The 23,493-nt window shown below is 42.4% G+C and overlaps 1 protein-coding gene across 2 annotated transcripts in view; it reads right to left on the reverse strand.

The window, feature by feature from the left end:
- The window catches only part of KPNA6 (karyopherin subunit alpha 6), a 60,760-nt gene that overhangs the window by 18,139 nt on the left and 19,128 nt on the right, over positions 1–23,493 (reverse strand). For both annotated transcript variants that reach the window (XM_060258453.1, XM_060258454.1), the window contains exons 2-8: positions 16,486–16,622; positions 14,536–14,631; positions 12,162–12,261; positions 11,322–11,416; positions 10,171–10,302; positions 9,454–9,542; positions 8,406–8,505 (exon numbers count right to left, since the gene is read on the reverse strand). In XM_060258453.1, coding sequence (XP_060114436.1) covers positions 8,406–8,505; positions 9,454–9,542; positions 10,171–10,302; positions 11,322–11,416; positions 12,162–12,261; positions 14,536–14,631; positions 16,486–16,622 — 749 coding nt within the window. The remainder of the gene's footprint in view (positions 1–8,405; positions 8,506–9,453; positions 9,543–10,170; positions 10,303–11,321; positions 11,417–12,161; positions 12,262–14,535; positions 14,632–16,485; positions 16,623–23,493) is intronic.

Consider the following 23,493-nt stretch of genomic DNA (forward strand, 5'->3'; position numbering starts at 1 on the left):
CTCTGGTTCGGGAGGACTCGTCTCAAAGAGATGAAAGGTTGGCTGCTATTTTTCTACTGGGTAACGGATCAGAGTTGTCCACTGTGATGGTGACAAACAGTATGGACTGTCTGCCAGAGTCTCAAGGTGGCAGGAAAAAGGTGGCGGGCCTAGCTTGCCTGGGAAATTATAGACGTTTGTATGCAAATGCTAGAAGTGTTCGAAGTAAAATTGGTGAATTTGAATGTTTAGTGTTGGGAGAAAACAGACATTGTGGGAATTTCAGAAACTTGGTGGAATGAGGAGAATCAGTGGGACACGGTGATTCCTGGATATAAGTTATATCGGAAGGATAGGGAGGGAAGGGTTGGAGATGGGGTGGCTCTGTATGTCAGAGAGGATATACGGTCCAGTAAGACTGAGGTCAGAAAATTAGATTCCATTTTAGAAATGCTTTGGTTGAAATAGAGGGCCCAAAAGGAAATTTAACTATGGGAGTTTGTTATCGCCCACCAAATCAAAAGAGAGAGGATGATTATAATATGATGGAAGGCTTAAAGATAGCGGCTAAACGTAAAAACTGTGTCGTAATAGGTGATTTTAACTACCCGCAGATTGATTGGGTCAATATGTGTTCTGGTTGAGAGAAAGAGATTGAGTTTCTTGATGCTCTCAATGACTGTGCTATGGAGCAGATGGTCTCAGAACCTACCAGAGGTGGGGCGATCCTGGATTTGGTCCTAAGTAATGCCCAAGACTTGGTGAGAGATGTAAAAGTGATTGCGCCACTTGGGAACAGTGACCATAATGTTATTGATTTCACCATTTGTATAAATAGGGAGTTGCCCAAAAAGACCGCCACAACCACGTTTAACTTTAAAAGGGGTAAATTCTCTGAGATGAGGAGGCATGTGAAGAGGAAACTGAAAGAAAAGGTAAATACGGTCAAAACCCTTGGGGAAGCTTGGAGACTATTTAAAACTATAATCCTAGAAGCTCAGATAAAATACATACCACAAGTTAGGAAAGGCACAAACAGGCATAAGAAAAGGCCTGCATGGTTAACAAACAAAGTAATGGAAGCTGTAAAAGGTAAGAAGGACTCCTTTAAGCGGTGGAATAATAATAATAATAAATTTATTCTTATATCCCGCCCTCCCCCGCTGAGGCGGGCTCAGGGCGGCTCACGTGACATGGTTTACACCATGATTACAATAAAATACAATCATTACAATAAAAGACAATTAAAATAGTTAAATACATTCAAATTAAGTTAAATAAACAGTTAAAATATTATCAGCTACAGATTAAAGTGCTACAGTTCAATATATGTGTAGGATGGCTAGGTGTCATTATCAGGGTTCCATCTTAAACGCAAGTTGACAGAGGGTGATTTTGCAAGCCCTGCGAAATTGATTTAGGTCTCGCAGGGCTCGCACCTCCTCTGGTAGTTGATTCCACCATTGGGGAGCCATTGTAGAGAAGGCCTGCTCCCTCGTTGTTTTCAGTCTGGCCTCCCTTGGTCCAGGGATTCGTAGTAGATTTTGGGAACTGGATCTCAGTGCTCTCTGGGGAACATATGGAGAGAGGCGGTCCCTAAGGTAGGCAGGTCCTCGGCCATATAGGGCTTTAAAGGTAATAACCAGCACCTTGTAACGAACTTGGTACACAATTGGCAGCCAGTGCAGCTCCCACAGCCTAGGCTGTACGTGTTCCCACTGTGGTAGTCCCACTAACAGCCTGGCCACTGCATCCTGCACTAGCTGTAGTTTCTGCGTTCGGTACAAGGGCAGCCCCATGTAGAGGGCATTACAGTAGTCCAGCCTCGAGGTGACCATTGCATGGATCACAGTTGCCAGGTCGCCACGTTCCAGGAAGGGGGCCAACTGCCTCGCCCTCCTAAGGTGGAAGAAGGCAGATTTGGCAGTGGTAGCTATCTGGGCTTCCATTGTCAAGGAAGGCTGCAATAGCACTCCCAAGCTCTTGACCCTGCGCACTGGTATCAATGACGCACCGTCAAAAGTTGGTAGGGAGATCTCCCCTCCTGGCCCGCCGCGACCCACGCAGAGGACCTCTGTCTTCGCTGGATTCACCTTCAGCCCACTCAGCCTGAGCCAACCCGCCACGGCTTGCAACGCCCGGTCCAGGTTTATAGGGACATCGTCAGTCCGGCCGCCCATCAATAGATAGAGCTGGGTGTCATCAGTATACTGGTGGCAACCCAGCCCATACCTCCAGGCAATCTGGGCAAGGGGGTGCATGTAGATGTTAAACAACATCGGGGAGAGAACTGCCCCCTGAGGCACCCCACAATTAAGTAGGCATCTCTGGGACAGCTCTCCTCCAATCGCCACTCTTTGTCCCCGACCTTCAAGGAAGGAGGAGAGCCACTGTAAGGCTAGCCCCCGAATTCCTGCGTCGGCGAGGCGGCGGGTCAGCAGCTGATGGTCGACCATATTGAACGCAGCTGATAGGTCTAACAGCAGTAATACCGCTGAGCCGCCTCGATCCAGATGTCGCCGGAGGTCATCCATGAGGGCGACCAAAACTGTCTCTGTCCCATGGCCCGGGCGGAAGCCGGACTGGCACGGATCTAAGGTGGAAGCGTCATCCAGAAAGCCTGTAACTGCAACGCCACAGCCCTCTCTATAATTTTGCCCAAAAAGGGCAAATTTGAGACCGGCCGATAATGAGCCAATTCGGCTGGATCTGATGTAGCCTTTTTCAGGAGAGGGCGGACCACTGCCTCCTTCAGTCCAAGTGAGATTAGTAAAAGGGAACACAGGCTGTGGCAAATCAAATGCAAGACTGTGATCAGGCAGGCAAAAAGGGACTATGAGGAGCATATTGCAAAAAACATAAAGACCAACAATAAAAATTTCTTCAAATATATTAGAAGTAGGAAACCAGCCAGGGAGGCAGTGGGGACCTTGGATGACCATGGGGTAAAAGGATTACTGAAGGAGGATAGGGAAATGGCTGAGAGGCTGAATGCATTTTTTGCCTCCGTCTTCACTGTGGAAGATGAGAACTTTTTGCCTGCCCCAGAACCACTAATTTCGGAAGGGGTGTTGAAAGACCTGAGTCAGATTGAGGTGACAAAAGAGGTCCTACAACTGATAGACAAATTAAAAACTAATAAGTCACCGGGTCTGGATGGCATACATCCGAGAGTTCTGAACGAACTCAAAGTTGAACTTGTGGATCTTCTAACAAAAATCTGTAATCTTTCATTGCGTTCCTGAGGACTGGAAGGTAGCAAATGTCACCCCCATCTTTAAAAAGGGTCCCAGAGGAGATCCGGGAAATTACAGGCCAGTCAGTCTGACTTCAATACCGGGAAAGTTGGTAGAAACCATTATCAAGGACAGAATGAGTAGGCACATTGATGAACACGGGTTATTGAGGAAGACTCAGCATGGGTTCTGTAAGGGAAGATCTTGCCTCACTAACCTGTTACATTTCTTTGAGGGGGTGAACAAACAAGTGGACAAAGGAGACCCGATAGATGTTGTTTACCTTGACTTCCAGAAAGCTTTTGATAAAGTTCCTCATCAAGGGCTCCTTAGTAAGCTCGAGAATCATGGAGTAAAAGGACAGGTCCTCTTGTGGATCAAAAACTGGCTGATTAATAGGAAGCAGAGAGTGAGTATAAATGGGCAGTCTTCGCAGTGGAGGACGGTAAGCAGTGGGGTGCCACAGGGCTCTGTACTGGGTCCCATGCTCTTTAACTTGTTCATAAATGATTTAGAGTTGGGAGTGAGCAGTGAAGTGGCCAAGTTTGCGGATGACACTAAATTGTTCAGAGTGGTGAGAACCAGAGAGGATTGTGAGGAACTCCAAAGGGATCTATTGAGGCTGGATGAGTGGGCGTCAACGTGGCAGATGCGGTTCAATGTGGCCAAGTGCAAAGTAATGCACATTGGGGCCAAGAATCCCAGCTACAAATACAAGTTGATGGGGTGTGAACTGGCAGAGACTGACCAAGAGAGAGATCTTGGGGTCGTGGTAGATAACTCACTGAAAATGTCAAGACAGTGTGCGATTGCAATAAAAAAGGCCAATACCATGCTGGGAATTATTAGGAAGGGAATTGAAAACAAATCAGCCAGTATCATAATGCCCCAGTATAAATCGATGGTGCGTTCTCATTTTGAGTACTGTGTGCAGTTCTGGTCGCTGCACCTCAAAAAGGATATTATAGCATTGGAGAAAGTCCAGAAAAGGGCAACTAGAATGATTAAAGGGCTGGAACACTTTCCCAATGAAGAAAGGTTGAAACGCTTGGGACGCTTTAGCTTGGAGAAACATCGCCTGCGGGGTGACATGATAGAGGTTTACAAGATAATGGGATGGAGAAAGTAGAGAAAGAAGTACTTTTCTCCCTTTCTCACAATACAAGAACTCATGGGCATTCGATGAAATTGCTGAGCAGACAGGTTAAAAATGGATAAAAGGAAGTACTTCTTCACCCAAAGGGTGATTGACATGTGGAATTCACTGCCACTGGAGGTGGTGGCGGCCACAAGTATAGCCACCTTCAAGAGGGGTTTAGATAAAAATATGGTGCAGAGGTCCATCAGTGGCTATTAGCCACAGTGTGTGTGTGTATATATATATATATATATATATATAAAATTTTTGGCCAGTGTGACACAGACTGTTGGACGGATGGGCCATTGGCCTGATCCAACATGGCTTCTCTTATGTTCTTATTTATAAACATTATATCATCAGCAAATGCTCTATATTTATAGGTAAATCCTTTAATTCTCATTCTTTCTATTTCTTCATCGTCTTTTATTTGCATCAATAAGATTTCAAGAGTCATTATAAACAACAATGGTGAAAGCGGACAACCTTGTCTTGTACCTTTGCTGATTCTCATTTCATCTGTAAGATCTGCATTTATACATAGCCTTGCACATTGTTCAGTATGTCAGGCGATGGAGATTCAAGGCAGTATTCACTGAAACAATGTATACTTTATTGGAAACTCATAGCTGGATACAGAAGTTGAGACTAATACCTGGGAATGGGTGTCTCTTAGTCTTATGGAATCTACATCAAAGCGATATCTAAACAAAAGTACTATTCTCAAAACAACAGGGAGTGAAGGTGCAAACTTTCACACGAGAGCTTCTGCTTATCTCTTTGCCTCTGGGAAGATGCTGGGCGACCGCGGTATCTACTAACGGTTGCATTCCTTTGCTCCTTTTACAACCTAAACTAAGTTAACACTTCAAACTTCCCCCCTTTGATATGCATGCTAGCTACAGTATAACAAAAGGCTTATGGTTAGTAGGCAGAGTCCATTTGGTTAGTATTCTATAATTTTAATATGATAGAGTTACAGAGCCTGACACAGTATATATTGCCTTTATCATTCTTATAAAGTTTTCTCCCAACTTTATTTTTTCCATTACTGCAAACATAAAGTCCCAGTTCAAATTGTCAAAAGCTTTCTCTGCATCCGCAAAAAATAATGCAACTTCCTTCTCTGGATGTCTATCATAATATTCTACAATATTTACAACAGTTCTAATATTGTCTCTTATTTGCCTTTTAGGGAGAAAACCCACTTGATCTTCCTTTATAAAATTTATTAAATATTTTTTAAGCCGTTCCGCCAAGATTCTTGTGTATATCTTATAATCATTATTTAATAATGAAATTGATCTATAATTCTTTACATTCGTGACATCTCTTTCTTCCTTTGGAATCAACGAAATTACAGCTTCTTTCCATGTATTTGGTATTTTCCCATTTAATCTTATCGCATTCATCAATTTTTGAAGTTTTGGTACTAATTCTTCTTTAAGCTTTTTAAAAAATTTTGCCGTATATCCATCTGGCCCAGGTGCCTTTCCAATTTTCTTACATTAATCACTACTTCAATTTCTATTTTTTCAATTGAATAATTCAAAAAATTTTCCATATATTCAGTTAAGGGTGCTATTTTGATCTTTTGCAAATACACCTCGATCCTTTCTTTCTTTACTTTAACACCCTTAAATAATTTAGCATAATACTTTAAAAATTCTCTCTTCATTTCTTCTTGATCTACCATCTCTTTTCCATCAGCCACAATTTTATTAATAATTTTACTTTCTCTCTTTTTCTTCAATTGCCAGGACAAGTACTTTCCAGGTTTGTTTGCTCCCGCAAAAGATTTCTGTTGTAATTTTTTCAAATTCCATTCCATTTCCTTATTTAACAAATGTCTCATTTGTGTTTATAATATTGTAATCTCCCTTCTAATTTTCTTTTTTCCTGGCCTTTTTCTTAATTCACCTTTTTTCTTAATTTCATTTTGAATGTCCAACATCTGTTTATCTTTTGCTCTCTTATCTTTATTATTCAATGTTATTAATATTCCTCTCATTACTGCCTTGTAGGCATCCCATACCATCTGAAATTCTATATCTTCTCTATCATTGACTCGGAAATAAGCTTTAGTTTCCTTTTCGAGAGATGTCACTATTTCTTTATTTCGTAGTAAATCTTCATTTAATCTCCATCTTCTCGACTTTTTAGACAATTTTGTAATCCACATTATTGGTTTATGGTCAACTCCTATTTTGGGTAAAATCTCTATAATCTTTGTTATAAGTCCCAAATCTTTGGTACCCCACAGCATGTCAATTCTAGAAAAAGAATTATGTCTGGCTGAAAAAAAGGTATAGTCCCGTACTTCAGGACTGAACTCCCTCCGCATATCCTCCAAATTCTCTTGTTTAACCAGCTCAAAAAAAGACTTTGGCAATTTCCCTTCTTTATCAATTTTTTTCTTCCCAGATCTATCTATTGTGTTCTGAACTGTTCCATTAAAGTCCCCCATCAACAAAATTTGCCCATAGGTCACTTCATCAAGATGTTGCGTAATATTTTTTAAGAAAATGTCCTTTGCACCATTTGGAGCATAAAGTCCCAACAATAACGTTTTTTTAGCATTCAATGTAATTTCCACCGCTACATACCATCCATCTTTATCTTTAAAAATCATTTTCAGATCTAATTCTTTTTTAATATAAAAAATTACTCCTCTCTTCTTCTGTTCAGCCAATGTATAAAATTCTAGTCCCAGTTGCTTATTCCATAAAAATTTATAATCCTTTTGTCTAATGTGCACTTCTTGTAAATAAACTATGTTACAATTTTTTTTATTCAATGAAATGTTGCCCTTCTTTTTTGTGGTGAATTTAGTCCATTTACATTCCAAGATATCAATTTGTAATCCATCATGGTGCAAATTCTTTATTTTCTCCATAAAATCTATGCAATTCCTGTGTGTTTGTAATTGTAATCCTTTTCCCTTGAAGTTCAAAGCTCAAACCTTCAGGTATTATCCATTTGTATCTCATTCCATTGTCGCATAATTTTTCTGTTAGTTTTTTATATATATTCCTGTCATTTAACACTTGTCTTGGCAACTCTTTCATAATTCTTATTCTACTACCTCCCACTGTCAATGTCTTTTCAAAATTTTTATTTATGATTTTTCCCACCATTTATTTTGTCATAAATCTTATGACCACATCTTTTGGCAGATTGTTCTTTTTTGCATAGAGTGAATTCACTCTATACATATAGTCATACATATTTCTGTTCCCTTCAGGATCTTCCTCCAAAAATTCTGCAATTATTTTTATTATGTATTCTTTCAGATCAGATTCTTCATCTTCTGGTACACCTCTCAGACGAATCTGTCTCCCCATCAACTTGCAGTCATGTATTATCACCTTTTCTTGTAATTTTAACAAGGTGGAATCGTGTTTTTTCACTCTCTCTTCCACCTCTTGTACTTTTATTGTTATTACTACAGTCTCATTTCTGAGATTCGCTATTTCTTTTTTAATTTCTTTTTTTGAGTCCTCAATATCCTTTCTTTTTTTTTTTTTAGAGGCAGTTATCATTTCTTTCACCCCTTCATTATTCTGGCTTCCATTGCATCTAATCGGGCTTGCATTTTCTCCATTGAAGCAGACCTAGCACGAGTTTGCTTCGGGTCTAACATGTAAAAAAGATCGAAAATTTTTATCTCACCAAATTAAATTTGGACCATCAGGTTTAATAGAGTGGCCCAGCCTAACCTGACATGGCCCAGCACAACAAGGTCTCATTTATATCAGATCCAGCCCTCATAACAAATGAGTTTGATACCCCTGCTGCAGAACTCTACCATCTCATTCTGTAGAGAAGCTAGAAGGGCCCAGTATTAAGGGAGAGATGGAAAAAGAGGTGCCAGAACTCTTGCTGGAAAAAGAGGTACTGGAACTCTCAAGAGGGAAATGAAGGAGAAACACACAAGTCAAGGTATCCCTCATGAACTTTTAAATATTTTTTGAGAATGTTGTTTCCACAAGAGGTACCAGAACGCCATTCTGCTGTGTTCCTCCAGAAAAAAAGCCCTGCTTGTGACTCACCTTTTCAAATTCAGGGGGTGGGTTTTTTCCTCTGCATAAGTTTGACAAAGCCCAAACAGCATTCCGTGTCATTGTCAACCGGGTAGATTTTGTGAGGAGCCTAAGGGATACAAAACAAATTTCACTCCCTCTAGCTGTTTATCCTAACAGTTGTCTTCATTGTATCAGACTGACTGTTCATCTCCAAGGCATCAAAATTAAATCCATTCTTCACTGCACAAAATTTCACAATTCAGGATTTCATACCCTGCATAATTATTTAGGATGACTCACAACAGTTTTATTTCGAAGCTCAAGGGGGATTAGACCCCTGAGCCTCCCGCATGCCAAAACAGAACATCTACTGCACTGTCGTTGACACTTCAACTGCATATTATTCTCAAGTTCATCAAGGTTTCATTTCACGTTCCCCTCTAAAAAGCTCAGGGGAGCTTACAGGGAATATAACATTTTCACCCTCATAGCTACACCAAAAGTGGGGCCTTCTCAGAGTGATTTGGCCTATGAAGCCACCTTAAAGCATTCCAAGAATGGGGAATCTGAACCTATTAACCTTTTTGAATGAGGTGAGTCTCAGCTACCATTTTCTAAAGAATGGAGATCAGTTTGAACAGAATGGAGAAGATGCCTTCAAAATTCCCCTGGATAAATCTCCTATTACACATACACCCTGTCCCAACTTACCTTTAGCTAGATCAGTGTGCTACAAGCAAACACTAACAAGATGTGCCACACAAAAAATATGTGAAGCGCATTTCCAAATGGACCAAGCAGGTGCCAAGTTGCATATTACAAAGTAACCTGACTCTCTAACCAGATGTCCCTAGCTAGTATGATCTGTGGAAAATCCCTTTCATGCCCTCAGTATGGCAATTAGTAAGAACCTCACTGTGAACAAAAACTACTGGGTCTAAGCATAGTTCATTCCAGCCAATGAAATGCTTTCTATTTGATGCCATGGGAGTAGTGGAATGGAAGCACACAAAAAAGATACAACAAATGGCATGCAATTTGGATGTTTTTATCCCCTGTCTCAATGGCTACTCACAACAACAAAGGAGGAAGGATGCTACAGTTGAGGACGTAATCACGGCAAGCAGAACTGTCTCCAGCGATGTTCCCTAGCGCCCAAACAGCCTGGAAGAAGAGCGGGAGCTTCAGCATTCAGTCCTTGAACGGAGGGGAGAGGAGGCAATGGTGGAGAAGAAAGCCATTCTCTGGGCCCCTCATTAACATTGACCCAAAAGGCTACACCAGTTTATGGCAGCTTTCTGCTGATGCTAACAGGTACAGCAAAGTCTTTTACAAATTCCATCCTCTAGAAGGCTTCTGCCAAGGTTTGGCCTGTGAGACCAAGCAGCAGGAAATCCACATGCAACTCTCTTGTGTTCTTGCCACCATTGAAATGGCCCACAGTCTTCAGTGTTTCTATGCTTCCTTATTCCCTCCTAGTCTCCCCACACACAAAGCACTAGTATTTCTCCCATGTCCTGTTTCCTGCCAATGCCTAGGCAATAGCCAAACATTTCCCCCATCCTAAGCAGTTATACAGCTGGAACATTCTATGAGAGCACTGCAACTTGGCCAATGACATGCTTTGGGTAAAGGAGATAAACAGCTGTTCCCCTTTTTAAATAACATTTTACAACTAGGAAGCTGCAAGACATCTGCCAGAGGTAGAATTGGAATTTTTTTTCCAGAATGGAGCCATAAACCATCTCTTTAAAAATCTAACTGCAAGCATCAGCCTGTGAAAAAGCCTCACCTGTTCTTGGACATCTTCAAAATCAGAGCTCAACAGATCAATGAAGATTGGAACGGCCCCAGCCTCAATTACTATTTTGGTTTGTAGAGAGGTGCCAGAGGCAATGTTTGTTAGTGCCCACGCAGCTTCAAACTAAAAAGCAACACCAGCAGCTCATTAAAAGATGCCCTCATCATACACCCCAACACAACAGCTCAGCAATGATAAACGTCTGCCACAGATTTTGGTTTCAGCAGGTTAAAACTGACTTGCTGAGGTGTTTGTGTACTGTAGGGTGCTCTTCCTGAAAGTATCACAGCTCAGAAATTGGTCCCAGAATGCTTTCTTTATGGCTGCATCTTAGCACATCTCAATGTGCCTCAACACCCCCAGCAGCTCACAGTCCTATGGAAGTGTGAAATGCATTCTCTGCAGTTATCTCAAGACTGTAGTCTCTTATCTGAGATCCTTAGTCTGATGCATCCTTTGGAACCCACAATTAAGCCCTCTAATTATTTTTGGTAGCCAGAGTTGCACTGGGATATTTATTATTAAATCCATACACCACCTCCCCAGAGATAAATGGAATAAGGCTTACAAAGGTACAATGTGATAACATCGTAGCAGCCAAAGACGCTGTTAAACTTAGCAAGCTATAAAAAACTCAACTATTAACACATGCAATGTGTTTATAGCACCATTTTAAGCTCTAACATAACCTGTTTTATATGTGTTTTAATTTTATAATCATAACGTATTGTACTGCTATATTATGACTGTGAGCCACCCAGAGTCCGTATATGGAGTGGGCAGCATACAAATTTAAAGCAAATAAATAAATAAAATGCTGTATTGTTGTTGTTTTTTTAAAGAAAGCTCAACTCTTCTGGCTATTTAAATAATTCAAATTTATCAAGAGCAAAGCCCTTGGATAGTGCATCAGAGTTTATTTAATTAGCCTCCTGCCTTCATCAGCATACTTTCAGGACACTTGTCTAAAATGGATTTCTTACATTATGCTTTGGTTTGGTATTAGATATCACTTGGCATTTGTGATTTATTTCTTTTCAAGCCCATATGACATGCTGAATTGTGCAAGGCCAGGAACTATACTGTTTCCAAACACATCCTGGCCAACCAAACATGAAAGTCCATTCCCCCAAATTGCTCACCTGTAATGTGCTGTTGTCACTTCTCTTGAGGAATTCGACAAACCTGTCCACTACTCCCTGAGAGCTTATCACTTCATCAATTGGAGGATTTGGCTCTGAAGAGCAAAAATAAAGGAATATTTTGTAATAAGATCAAGGAAGTTATACTCCAACACACATGGTCTTGTTCACAATATCAGATGGTGTACAGATTTTCACTGAGGCCTTTAATTTCTATAAAGTAACAAAAATAATCACCACAAGGTTTAGATACTTGTCTTTTTCAGCAGATTGGCATGGACAATTACAGCCTGCATTGGGGCTGGATTGTGCCTGGACTTTGTGTATTGTGCCACTAGGCTGGGGGTAGGAAAGAGAGATCAATATCAGAGCACTTGGAACTAGACTTAGTTCTCCAAAAGTCAATATTCAAAATGGTGAATCCCTCAAAGCATGCAGCATTTAACTCTGTATGCATCTTTTAAAACCTACATTTAAAAGAAATTCTCTTGCTGTTACATGCAAAATCATTTTTCTACTGTAGTCTGGTTTTGTACAGTGTATCAACAGCTGCATGCAAGCAGGCACAGCCTTACAAAAGCTGGTGTAAAGGTTTTCACTGCAAGAGTGCTTTTTAAGCAACAGCACTGAAAAATTAAGCCCGGTCTTGTCTTGTTTGTATATTCCAACTCCCATTACTGCAATACCTTCATGGATTATCTTTTGAAAGCCTTTTCAGGCAAACCATTACAAAATGTCAGGCATCTTGAGGTCTCTTCAGGAATACTGTATATTATCTTGTAAGTGGTTCCTAAAAATAAAGACAGTCCCTATGTAAATGCTTTTCTTAGTTGCATTTACCTTTTGAAAGTAGTTTCCTGAACCTCTGGGTAGTTACTAGCTGAAGGTCAGGGTCTTCTGAGAACAGTGTTTCCACCATCTCTCTTGTGATGACTCCCTCCTGAAAACACAACATGCCAGATATAAGATCCTTCCCAAATGAATGTTAGTATCATATTTAACACACTCATATACAACATCAGTACCATTTAGCTTTTTTGGAGAAAGAAGGTACTAAACCAGGAATAAGAAAGAAGAACAGAGTCGAACTAATGGTCTATTTTAGAACTTCAGAATCTTCACCTTCTACTTCGTTCAAGTAATTTAAAGAAAGAACACAGATCCCTTCAAATGATACCTAAATCTGTACATGCTTATTCAGATTGGCCACAACATCTTTTTTTTCTGGGGGGGAGGGGGGGAGGAAAGAGTAAAAAACATAATGCTACTTAAGGTTAACACATATAAGGCCTGATGGTAGAAAGTGATGTCAAGCTCTAGCCAACTTATTGCAACCCCAATGAAGTTTTCAAGGTAAGAGATATTCAGAGATGGTTTCAACATTGCCTTCATTTCCATAGCAACCTTGGACTTCCTTGGTGGTCACCCATCCAAAACTAACCAGAGCTAACCCCGTGCTTATCTTCCAAGATCCAACAAGACTGGGTTAGCTTGGACAAATGCCATTTGGTTCCACTTCCTCTGAGAGTTCCAAGATGGCAGCTGACAAGGCCTCGTTCTCCACCTGGATCCAATGTCATTTGGCTACTCCCTTCCACTTCTGCAATGGCCATTCCACTAGGTCATTACGCAGCCTTGATAGAAGTTATCTAAGAACTGGTACTGGAATTTGCTAGCTTTCATCTTCCCTTTCCACTCCTTTCTCTTTTTGTATCATGTGCATTGTGTTATAGTCAATAATGCTGAATTGCAAGCCACCTTGAACACAGTAGAATACAATCCGAGAGAGTTCACTATAATGGTTTAACACAACAAAAAATGCAAGCTAGTGACCAATTTACTAAGAAGTATATAGAAATCAGTCCAAATGTCCAAAACATGTATATTCAAGTCCCAAAGCAGTGTGGTGACAAGGCAATCAATTAAGTACTTGTTTCTTTCCAGTCTTCATCAGACCTGGTACCAGTAACAAAAGAAAATATTATACAAAAATATCAGAAGGACATTCAGACACCACCAACCCTCTTCCAGTGAAAAAATATATCATACTTACATATTGATTCAATTATATAGATTTTTTACACAATTTTCAAAAAAGAGGGACGCAGAGCGTCTCCATTAGCAATTTCACATTGGCTACAGCTCAGTATGTGGGTTCTTGTGCACCCTAATGGTGCAACTAACATGTTTAAAAAGTATTCTTTGTATGAAATACTTTGTATGTTGTTGTCAAGTCGACGGATTCAAGAATGAGTCAAAGTTCTTACTAAGACTACATTTATTGATAACCGGTACTCTGGCGCAAGCCTCTAGCTTGCTAAGAATGAAACCAACACATTGATACATGGGTTTTCAGATACACTTCAAAGACATTCCTACGGCGGGGGGGGGGGGGGGTTTCATCCCGGAAACATTCACACACAACTACAAGATACTTTCTCAGGCAGATATCTACCCATTTGTCCTTTATCATGCCATTATCATGCAAGGCTTCCTCCCACCTCAGGTCCTGAGAAGGCGCCGATTGTTTCTTTCACACCAGTTGCAAATCAAGAAATGGGGCTAACAAGGGGGGAAGGATGAAACATTAGCAGCAGTGGATCCATTATGATTTTAACTGCCAGATATAACAGGCCAAGATCCCCCAGTCTTTACATCGAATCAGTCGATCTTAACAGTTGTATCTGCTGTGATATAGTCTGTGGTGTTTGTGTCTTTTAGCATGTTGCATTAGAAATATGTTACTTTACCTTTAAGAGGTTTGTGTAATGGCAGCTGTAAATGAGATGTTTGCCTTTTTAAACATGTTAGTTGCACCATTAGGGTGCACAAGAAGTCACATACTGAGCTGTAGCCGAGGTGAAATTGCTACTGGAGACACTCTGCGTCCCTCTTTTTTGAAAACTGTGTAAAAAATCTATATAATTGAATCAATATGTAAGTATCGATTGGCTTGTCACCACACTGCTTTGGGACTTGAATATACATGTTCTGGATATTTGGACTGATTTCTATATACTTCTTAGTAAATTGCACTAGCTTGCATTTTTGTTGTGTTACCCTGAACACGGTGGCAAAAAGGCAGAACACAAAGGTAGTAAATAAATATCCAGTCTTTCAATATATAACATCCTCCAAAATGGCCTGTGTTGTATTAAGTGTTAATGCAATGAGAATGTAACAAATGAAAAATAGTCTTGCAATGACTACTTACCCCAGCTGTAGTGGAGCTAACAAATGAATCAGCCAAGGGACTGTCAAACATGGTGGAATCCTCACCAATTAGTTCCACATTTCTTCGTTTAAAGAGCTGAAACAGAAAACATACTGCATCAGAGAAGAACTGAAAAGACTCCAAAGATATAAATGATGTGCAGATTTTTCCAATTTCAAGGAGATATGCAACCCACTGGTGTCCCCTCCACAGTGGGATAGCAGTAGCACTTTCCCTTCCCCCAGGGGATTTCATTAGGCCCTGCCCACATTTTTCAGTTCATTTCTCAAGCCATGAGTACTAGAAATTTGCTTCTTTATACCAGATTAATGGATCTAAACTCTTGTGTCACACCCTATATTCCCCAATGGGCCAATAGTGATACACAATGCATACTGCCCTGGCAATAAGCCACTTTGGAGGCACTGTATATAGTTTTCTCAGCCTTTGCATTCATGATGCAGGAACACTGAGGAGCAGGCATATTGTACGCAGCCACTCTCCACTGCCCAATCACCCCAAAACAGTGTTTACTGGCTTGCACCTCAAAATCACTAAAGACCAAGTTTTACTAGATCACATTTTGGTTAAAAATGTACACAAGCTTTCAACCACTCAACAGAAGATCACTGGCACCTTACAGACTATTCACAGTTTTGTTACAGCTACATTCCAATTAAAGAATTTAGTTGATGTTCCTTTTAGCCTATTAAAAATCAGTTTGAGCATGATTAAAACCTCAGTATAAGTGCCTTTTTGAGATATTCAAGAAGGAGATTCAGCACTTTCTATTACCATCTTCAGTAGGTCTTCTGATTTTCTATTAGACACATACAGTAAAAGAACCAAAAATACAAAGGGTACCAGCAATGTTCTCTCTAAGCTGCAGAGTCTTGTGAGCAAAAATTCTGCTTTGTGAGCTACTGGCATTAAAGTTGTGAGCTACTGCATACACTAGTGTGCTCTGCAATCATCCTTCCTGAGCTAAGACAAAAATGTGTGAGCTGGAGGCTAAAAATCTGTGAGCTAACTAACTCAGTTTAGAGGAAACACTGGGCACCAGTGCTATCCAGTGCACTAATTAAAACTGTCTCCAATTATCACATATAGCTTTAATTAGCATATTAAAGGGTGAGGTCATAGTTCACCCAAACATAAGAGTTGCCCTGATGGATTAAACCAGTAGTCCATCTAGTCCTGCATCCTGATTGACACAGTGGCCAACCAGAGAACACAGAAACCAAGGCCTTCCCTTGATGTTCAGTGGTACAGCATCTGCTTTGCATAAAGAAGATCCTAGATTCAAATCCCCAACATCTCTAGAAGAGGAGAAGGAGAAGAGGAGATTGGATTTATATTCTGCCTTCACTCAGAGTCTTAGAGCGGCTTACAATCTCCTTTCCCTTCCTCTCTCCACAAGACACCCTTGTGAGATAGGTGGGGCTGAGAGGGCTCGCTCGATAACTGCTCTTGAGAGAACAGCTCTGAGAGAACTGTGATTGACCCAAGATCACCCAGCAGCTGGATGTGCAGGAGTGGGGAATCAAATCCAGTTCTCCCAGATTAGAGTCTGCACTCTTAACCACTACACCAAACTGGTGGATCAGGAGGCCAGCAATGTGAAAAACCTTTACCTGAAACCTCAAAGACCCACTGCCAATTTTAATAGGCAATACTGATTTTGACGGACCAATGGTCTTCACTGCAAGAGAGATTCACATCCTCATGTGATTAAGCCACTGAAAGACTGAAGTGCCAATTTTAATCTACTCTGCTGTTTTGCAAAGCTCACAACTATCCAGGTACTTGACAACCATGAATTCCACCCCCCACAACAAGGATACAACAATTCATCTAAGCTCCAGAAATGTTTCGGGGTAATCAGAAGCAGTTAATTCTGGCTGCCTTCCGCCTAAGGCAAACACATCTGTCACCCTATATGAGCATTACCTGCTGCTCTCGCTTCTGTTTGCGCAGCTGAATCCCTTCCTCCTCTCTCCTCCGGCGCATCTCCTCAGGATTCAGAGCCTTGTTTTTGTAGCTCTTCATTCGGTAGTTGTTCTCTTTTGCTGGGCTCGCCATGGTTTCTGCAGTGGAAGAGGAGAGGAAGATGCCATCTTTGCTAAGTCAAATGCAAACAGGGCTCCAATAAAGGTGCTCAAATTATAGTAGCTGTTATATAAAATCAGTAATATAACAGAGCTTGTACAGTCCAATCATCCAATGCCCTGCTCAAAGCTGTGCAGCGTTCCACTGTACATATGGGTTTTAAAATCTGGTTCCCTATTTATGTATAATATTTCTATGCCGCCTCTTCAAAGTCCTGCTCTCTAAGCCTGTGTTTGCATGCACTGGAATCCAAACCTTCTTTCCATAGGTTCTAGTATCAAAACAAAGCATACTTATTTCCCCTGTTTTCTCTAGAACAAGCTGAAAAAAGTAAAGCCAACCAGGAACCAAGCTCTACCCCTGATTTTGGGAGCAAAATTAAGACTAGTGAGATTTCAGTAGTGGAGAGAAGTGAGCAAATGTGCAGAAGACATAAAGACTAGCTTTGAAGACAAAAGTGAACTTTACAAAAGCATCTTTGTGACTGTCCTGATGTGCCTTGAAAACAATTTGGTGGGCCTTTTTCTTAGCATCAGGATCAGCCAAGAAATCATATGAAAGCTGCTGAGCTCAACGCACCACATCCAAGTTGTCCTAGTATTCTGATACTGCATTTTTTTATTTTCCAATGCACTATGAGCCCCTGAATACAATATGATTCTCTCTCACACACACAGTTAAAGCAGTACAGCGTGGGGGACAGGATAGAATACAGAGTATGAAGATGGGTGGCAGCAAATAAAATGTTCCACAAAGGCTGTGCTGCTCTCCTACAATACAGGGAAGCCAAGAGAACACTTAAATCACCTTTTGCTCTCTCCCCATCCTCTCAAACAAAAAGAATGAGCATAACAACCCCCGTTATGTTACCTGAAGATGTTAACTTGAGTGTACTTAGTTCAGTCTCCCCCTGATAAAAGTCTGGAGCCAGGGAACAAAAAAATTCCCTTCACTTGACCGAAGTAAGTGAGCAGTAACCACATTTCATCAGAGGCCTGGTGTGCAGGCACGAGGTATAGGACCTTCTCAGTGGTGGCACTGAGCCCAGAAAATGTATTTGGCCTCAGCCTTTTAAAGCTGCGGAGAGCATCAAAAAACACCTTCTTCCACTAAGTATTTAGGCTAATTTGATAATGGCGATTAATCAGATTTTATTCTGGTTTGATATGAGATTTCTCCCTGCTATGATCCCTGAATGTGCGTTGCTAATAGTTCTCTAGTCTATTGCTGCTCTGGTACTGCACTGTTTTAGGGTAGTGTGCTGTATTATTTTGAAACTGTTCTAATGTAAGCTACCTTGAACAAGGATATACACTTTTAAAACGAAAATAAAATCTGAGAAGCTTTGAAACAACCCAAACTTCTGCAGGTGGTCTTGTGGACAGTACAGTGGAAAACCAGCACAACAGTCTTCACTCAGTGCAAGCAGGGTCAGCTCCTGTTTACCTGTTGCTTTTCAGAACCCTTTCCACTCATGTCTTTTCCTGCTCCCACCCTCACCAGTGACATTGCGATGAAGGATGTACAATGATGGCCTCCCATTCCCATAGCAACAAGGCATGTCACAAACGTCAGCTTGTGATTTCACTGCTATGGTAGGCCGCAGAAGGAAACAGAGTTGGAAGTTTCAGACACATTCAGGCAACCACCAGCTGGAGAACTGCCAGTTTCATTTGAGGCAACTTGCAAAGCAATGCCAGTCAATATCACCCCCAACAACAACGTCTGGCAAAGTCTAAGGTGGTAGAAATCAGAGGACTATGATGAACAAAGCTTTCATACAGTCTTCTCTACCTTCACAGGTGTTTCAATTCACAGTCCCTCCCTTGTGACTTTTCACTCTTCCAGTTTCACTACGCAGCCTCCATTCCTCCGAGCAACACTTTTCTATTTCTAGATTCTGCCCATCCTCTCAGAATGCCTCCTTCTTCATCTCTCACTCTCCCTTTGGAGTCCAGCTTCCCAGTGGACACCCTGGCTTGAGACCTACAATCATTTTCAGTCTAAGTATGTGTAAGAGCATTTGGCCATCCTGTCCTCTGCAGTTTGACAATGGAGAAAAAAAGAGATTGCAAAATCTTTTAGGGCAGAGAGAGGACTGCTACTTGTTTTTTTTTACCAAAGGCCAATATCCATTGTCAGTCCTTGAAGATAGGAAGGATTATAAACTGACCTAATATAGTCTCGAGGAGGGTCAATAGGCTTAGTTGCTCTCCAATGGGGACCCAGGACTGCTGCACTCTCAAGGCCAGTTTAAAAAATCAGTTTTGGGAAAGCACTTCTAGGTACAAAGGTCAACCACAGCCTCCTGGCTCCCCTGCTCTTCCAAAACCATTGTTGCATCCTTTTGCTTCCTACCATGCTATTCATCTCTGCTGCGCGATGCAGAGACTCACCTACTTGAAACTGGGACTCTCATTGCTGAGTCAGAGGGAGAAAGATGCAGACAGACAAGGAAGCTATTATGGGAAAAGCATGGACAAACATGGTGTGTTTTGTCCCCTGCTGTACTACCCAGAAGGGAGACCCAAGTAGGAAGAGGCAAGTGATGAAGGAGTGAGCATGGTGGTAATCAACAAGGGTTAGAAAGCTTACTCTTCAAGAGTTATAAAAAAACCCCAGTAGAATAGCTTGTGTCACCATATTTCTCTTCATTAGCCACAGTCTCTAAAAATTCTGCCAAATTTACCCACTTCATTACTCAAGACAAAAGCAGTGTCTTCTGAAGGGAGAAGATGCCAAGTATTTTCCCCACCCCAAATCTTTAGGTGGGATCCCACAGAAATTACCACCTACACAACAGTCCTTACATTGGAAGCACTAAAACTACTCCTCATCACCTGCTTGCACCAAGTTTAAGTGATCATATCCCCTCTATTATATTCACATGCAAAAGATGGGAGCACAAGGTATTTCTTCTGGAACAGTTTCAAAACCAGCGTAAATGAAATCACACAAACTATGTACATTCCATTGCTCCATACAGACACTTATTTTGTTCAAAACTACATTAAAGTGCTATGCTTTGCTGAAACGGCTGTGTAAGGGGAACTATATGAAGTGCATTTTCCCTTCCATGCACATGTTGCTAGATCCAGTCCTTAATATCAACAGCAATCAACTCCATCCATGCCTGTCTGCTGCCATCTCATCCACTGTGGTAGCATTTTCATTTGTTACTTGGTCTCCAATTGGGGATTACACAGTGAGCAGGATTACATGGTAGTCAGTCAACTTTGGCTACCGATCGGTGTCATGAGGGCACCACCACGTTGTTGCTCTTTTTGCCATGGGGACAAAATGATACAATGTGTGGTCGACCAAGGCTTCAACCTTCACCACCTAAATGGGTTCCATAAAATCCATGTGTACACCATCAGTTCTAACTCTTACCTCTAGGCTGGCAACTATGGGGCAGCTCTCATCCCCCAGAGGTCTGGGTTTGACACTGGGGCCCCCAACCAGCACCATGCCCTAACACAGAAAGATCACGAGCAAGACCAACACAGGCACTGCTATTTTTCTGTGGAAAAGTTTTCCAGCCCCATGTATCTACAGTTTTTAGGACTGTTGTGATGCTAATCAACATTAGCCATCAAGCCACAGCTGATTTATGGTGACTATTTACGGCTTTCTAAGAGATGAACAAATGGTGAAATGGCAGAAAGGGAGGAGGACCTAAAGAACCTCTTGTTGAGGGTGAAAGAGGAGAGCACAAAAGTAGGCTTGAAATTCAACATCAAAAAAACTAAGATCATGGCATCCGGCCCCATCACACCTTGGCAAATAGAAGGGGAAGACATAGAAGTAGTGACAGACGTCACATTTCTGGGATCCAAGATCACTGCAGATGGCAACTGTAGCCATGAAATTAAAAGACGTTTGCTCCTTGGGAGGACAGCTAAGGCGAACCTGGGCAGTATAATAAAAAGTAGAGACATCAGCCTGCCAACAAAAGTCCGTATAGTCAAAGCAATGGTATTCCCAGTAGTAATGTATGGCTGTGAGAGCTGGACCATAAGGAAGGCTGAGTGCAGAAGAATAGATGCTTTTGAGCTGTGGTGCTGGAGAAGAATCTTGAGAGTCCCTTGGACTGCAAGAAGATCAAATCAGTCAGTCCTAAGGGAAATCAACCCAGACTGTTCCCTGGAAGGTCAGATGCTGAAGCTGAAGCTCAAATACTCTGGCCACCAAATGAGAAGGGAGCACTCACTGGAGAAGATCCTGATGCTGTGAAAGATAGAAGGCAAAAGAAGAAGGGGACGGCAAAAGATGAGATGGCTGGACAGTGTTACTGATGTAACAAACACGAATTTCAGTGGACTTCAGAGGATGCAGAGCGTTTCAAGATGGCGGCACATGCAAAAGCCTGGGTGCTGAGGCTCTGAGAAAACAACATAAAATGTAAAACCTGCTCTGAACCTACCAGTCTGTGTTTAGGGCAGGAAGCTGCGGCCGCTGTGGCCCAGAGTAAGAAATTGACCAGGCGGCGGGGGCAGAGAGTCAGCGAGGCTAGCAGGGAGCTGGTGGTGTGTGGCAGCAGAGCGTTTGTTGGTGCGGCACCAACCTGGACCTGCGGCGGGGAGCTGCCGACGTGGTTGGAGCTCGAAATTGTTGGGGCAGTAGGAGCGGCGAGTCGGCAGAGTGCAATAACGGGTGTGGCAGTGCAGAGAAGCAAAGACTTTGGGCCTTCGGGTGGGAAGAGTGAGAAGCCAGAGGAGAATCAGCGAGAAGTTTGAGGCTGTGCATGACAAGAGCCAGGGGGGTGGGGCACCCTGGCCTCCAGTGGGGGACAGGGGCTGGCCTAACCAGCAGCTAGTGTTATGCGGACAGAGACGTATCATCATAGCGTCCAGGAGCCCAAGGAGGAGTCTCTACCCCTCTAGTCACTGCAACATCCGATAAGGTGCGTTGTTGGCCAGAGGAGAGAGGGGAAACCCGCTGGCTCTTGCACCAACATTTTACAAAAGGACTACCACCGTTGTACCTTATACCAGCACTTTAAAAAAAGAACTGCTGCTTTTGCACTGCACACCAACACTTTGATAGAACTGCTACCTTTGCACTCTGCTACCTCTGCACTTTGCACAAGCACTTTAAAGACACTTCAAGACGCTCTAACTTTCAAGACCTACCAGCACTTTAAGAGCACTAGCACTTTAAAACTTGTCCTCCAGTTAGTAAACCATCTACTGTGGTATACTGCAGTGCTTCTAAACTGACGACCCTACCCAATTATTATTGCTTATGCTGAGGTTTTTTTTCTTTTTTCTTTGGAAAAATTGATTGTATTTGGACCTAATTGAATATTTACCTGCTAAATTGAATTGATATATAAATCTTGCCAACTAATTAGATTGTGGGGGGGGGGAGAGGGTTTTTAAATTAATTGGCTAGGATAAAATTAGTAGTGGTAAGAATAAGTTTTAGTTAGGTCATAGGAAATATTAGTGAATAGAGAATTAGGTTAAGTGAGTGGGTGGGAGGAGCAGAATACGTTGATGTGCACACTGCTGGTGATCTGAGACTCTGTAAAAACCATCAGCAAGAGATGTCTGGTCAGGGGATTCCAGTGCTCCTGGGGAGGGGAAAGTACAGCAGTGGGAGCAGGCAAAGTTGAAATGGAAGGAGACTGAGAAACAAGAGGGCTCGCTCCCCTTCCAGCCTGTGTCCCATCCCAAAGATAGCGGGTATGGGGGCCAGGTGGAAACACTCGCCTCCGTCCCTGGTATTGTGCAATGCCAGGTCCATAAATAATAAAACCTCAGTTGTGCAGGATTTTTTTATCAGGCAGGACATTGTCCTGGCTTGCGTGATGGAGACCTGAGTGCGGGACAGGAAGACGGTTGCTCTCTCCCAAGTAGCCCCCCGCCTGGGTTCTCCGTTCTTCACCAGGCTCAAACAAGCGGGCGGCGGGGAGAGGTGGCCTTTTTCATACGGGAGGATTGCTTCTTCAGGGCGCTTCCGCCGCCAAAGATCGTGGGCATGGAGTGTGCTGGCCTGATGTGGGATGTTGGGGAGAGTTTGGCAATCTGGCTGGTGTACCGTCCACCTAATGCACCGGCCAGTGCCTTTCCGTTCCTGATGGAGGCTGTAGCAGGCTGGGCATTGGAGCATCCTCAGTTTATAGTCCTGGGTGACTTCAATGTCCATGCCGAGGAAGCGGCTTCCACTCAGGCGATGGACCTAGTGGTTTCCATGGCAGCACTGGGACTCTCCCAATATATAACAGCACCCACGCATCAGGCCGGACACACAATAGACCTGATCTTCGTGGCGTAAGTTGTAGTGGATCAGATTTCTGCTGAGGCAGTGCCATGGTCTGACCACTATGCCCTGAGGGCCCGTGTGGATATCCCACCCCTACCCCATTTAGGAAGCGAGCAAGTTTTAACTCACCCACGAAGACAGATGGAACCTTTGTGGCTTTAAATGGCTTTATGGGATCCCTGGCCCTCTGGTGACTCGCTGGATGAGCTGGTGGAGATCTGGAATAACCAGCTCTCTACAGCCATCGACGAGATCACTCCCCAATGTCCTCTTCATTCTCGTTCACAATCCACTCCAAAGTATACCCCGGAGCTGCGATCGGTGAAACTGCGATTAAGACGACTAGAGAGACAATGGCGATGAAGCTACAAGAACATCTTATAGGTCATTTATGTGGACCTATGAGATGGCACAAAGACTTACTTTGCGTCCCGGATTGCGTCTGCGACCTCACACCCAGCACAACTGTTTAGTATAATTCAGTCACTAACAACTTTACTGCAAGGTAAACCAAACGTTAGAGAATTGGAAATTGGCTGTGAGGCTTTTGCGAGTTTTTCCACAGATGAGGTCTCGTCA

Source organism: Heteronotia binoei, chromosome 17, assembly GCF_032191835.1.
Source record: "Heteronotia binoei isolate CCM8104 ecotype False Entrance Well chromosome 17, APGP_CSIRO_Hbin_v1, whole genome shotgun sequence".
NCBI lineage: Eukaryota > Metazoa > Chordata > Lepidosauria > Squamata > Gekkonidae > Heteronotia > Heteronotia binoei.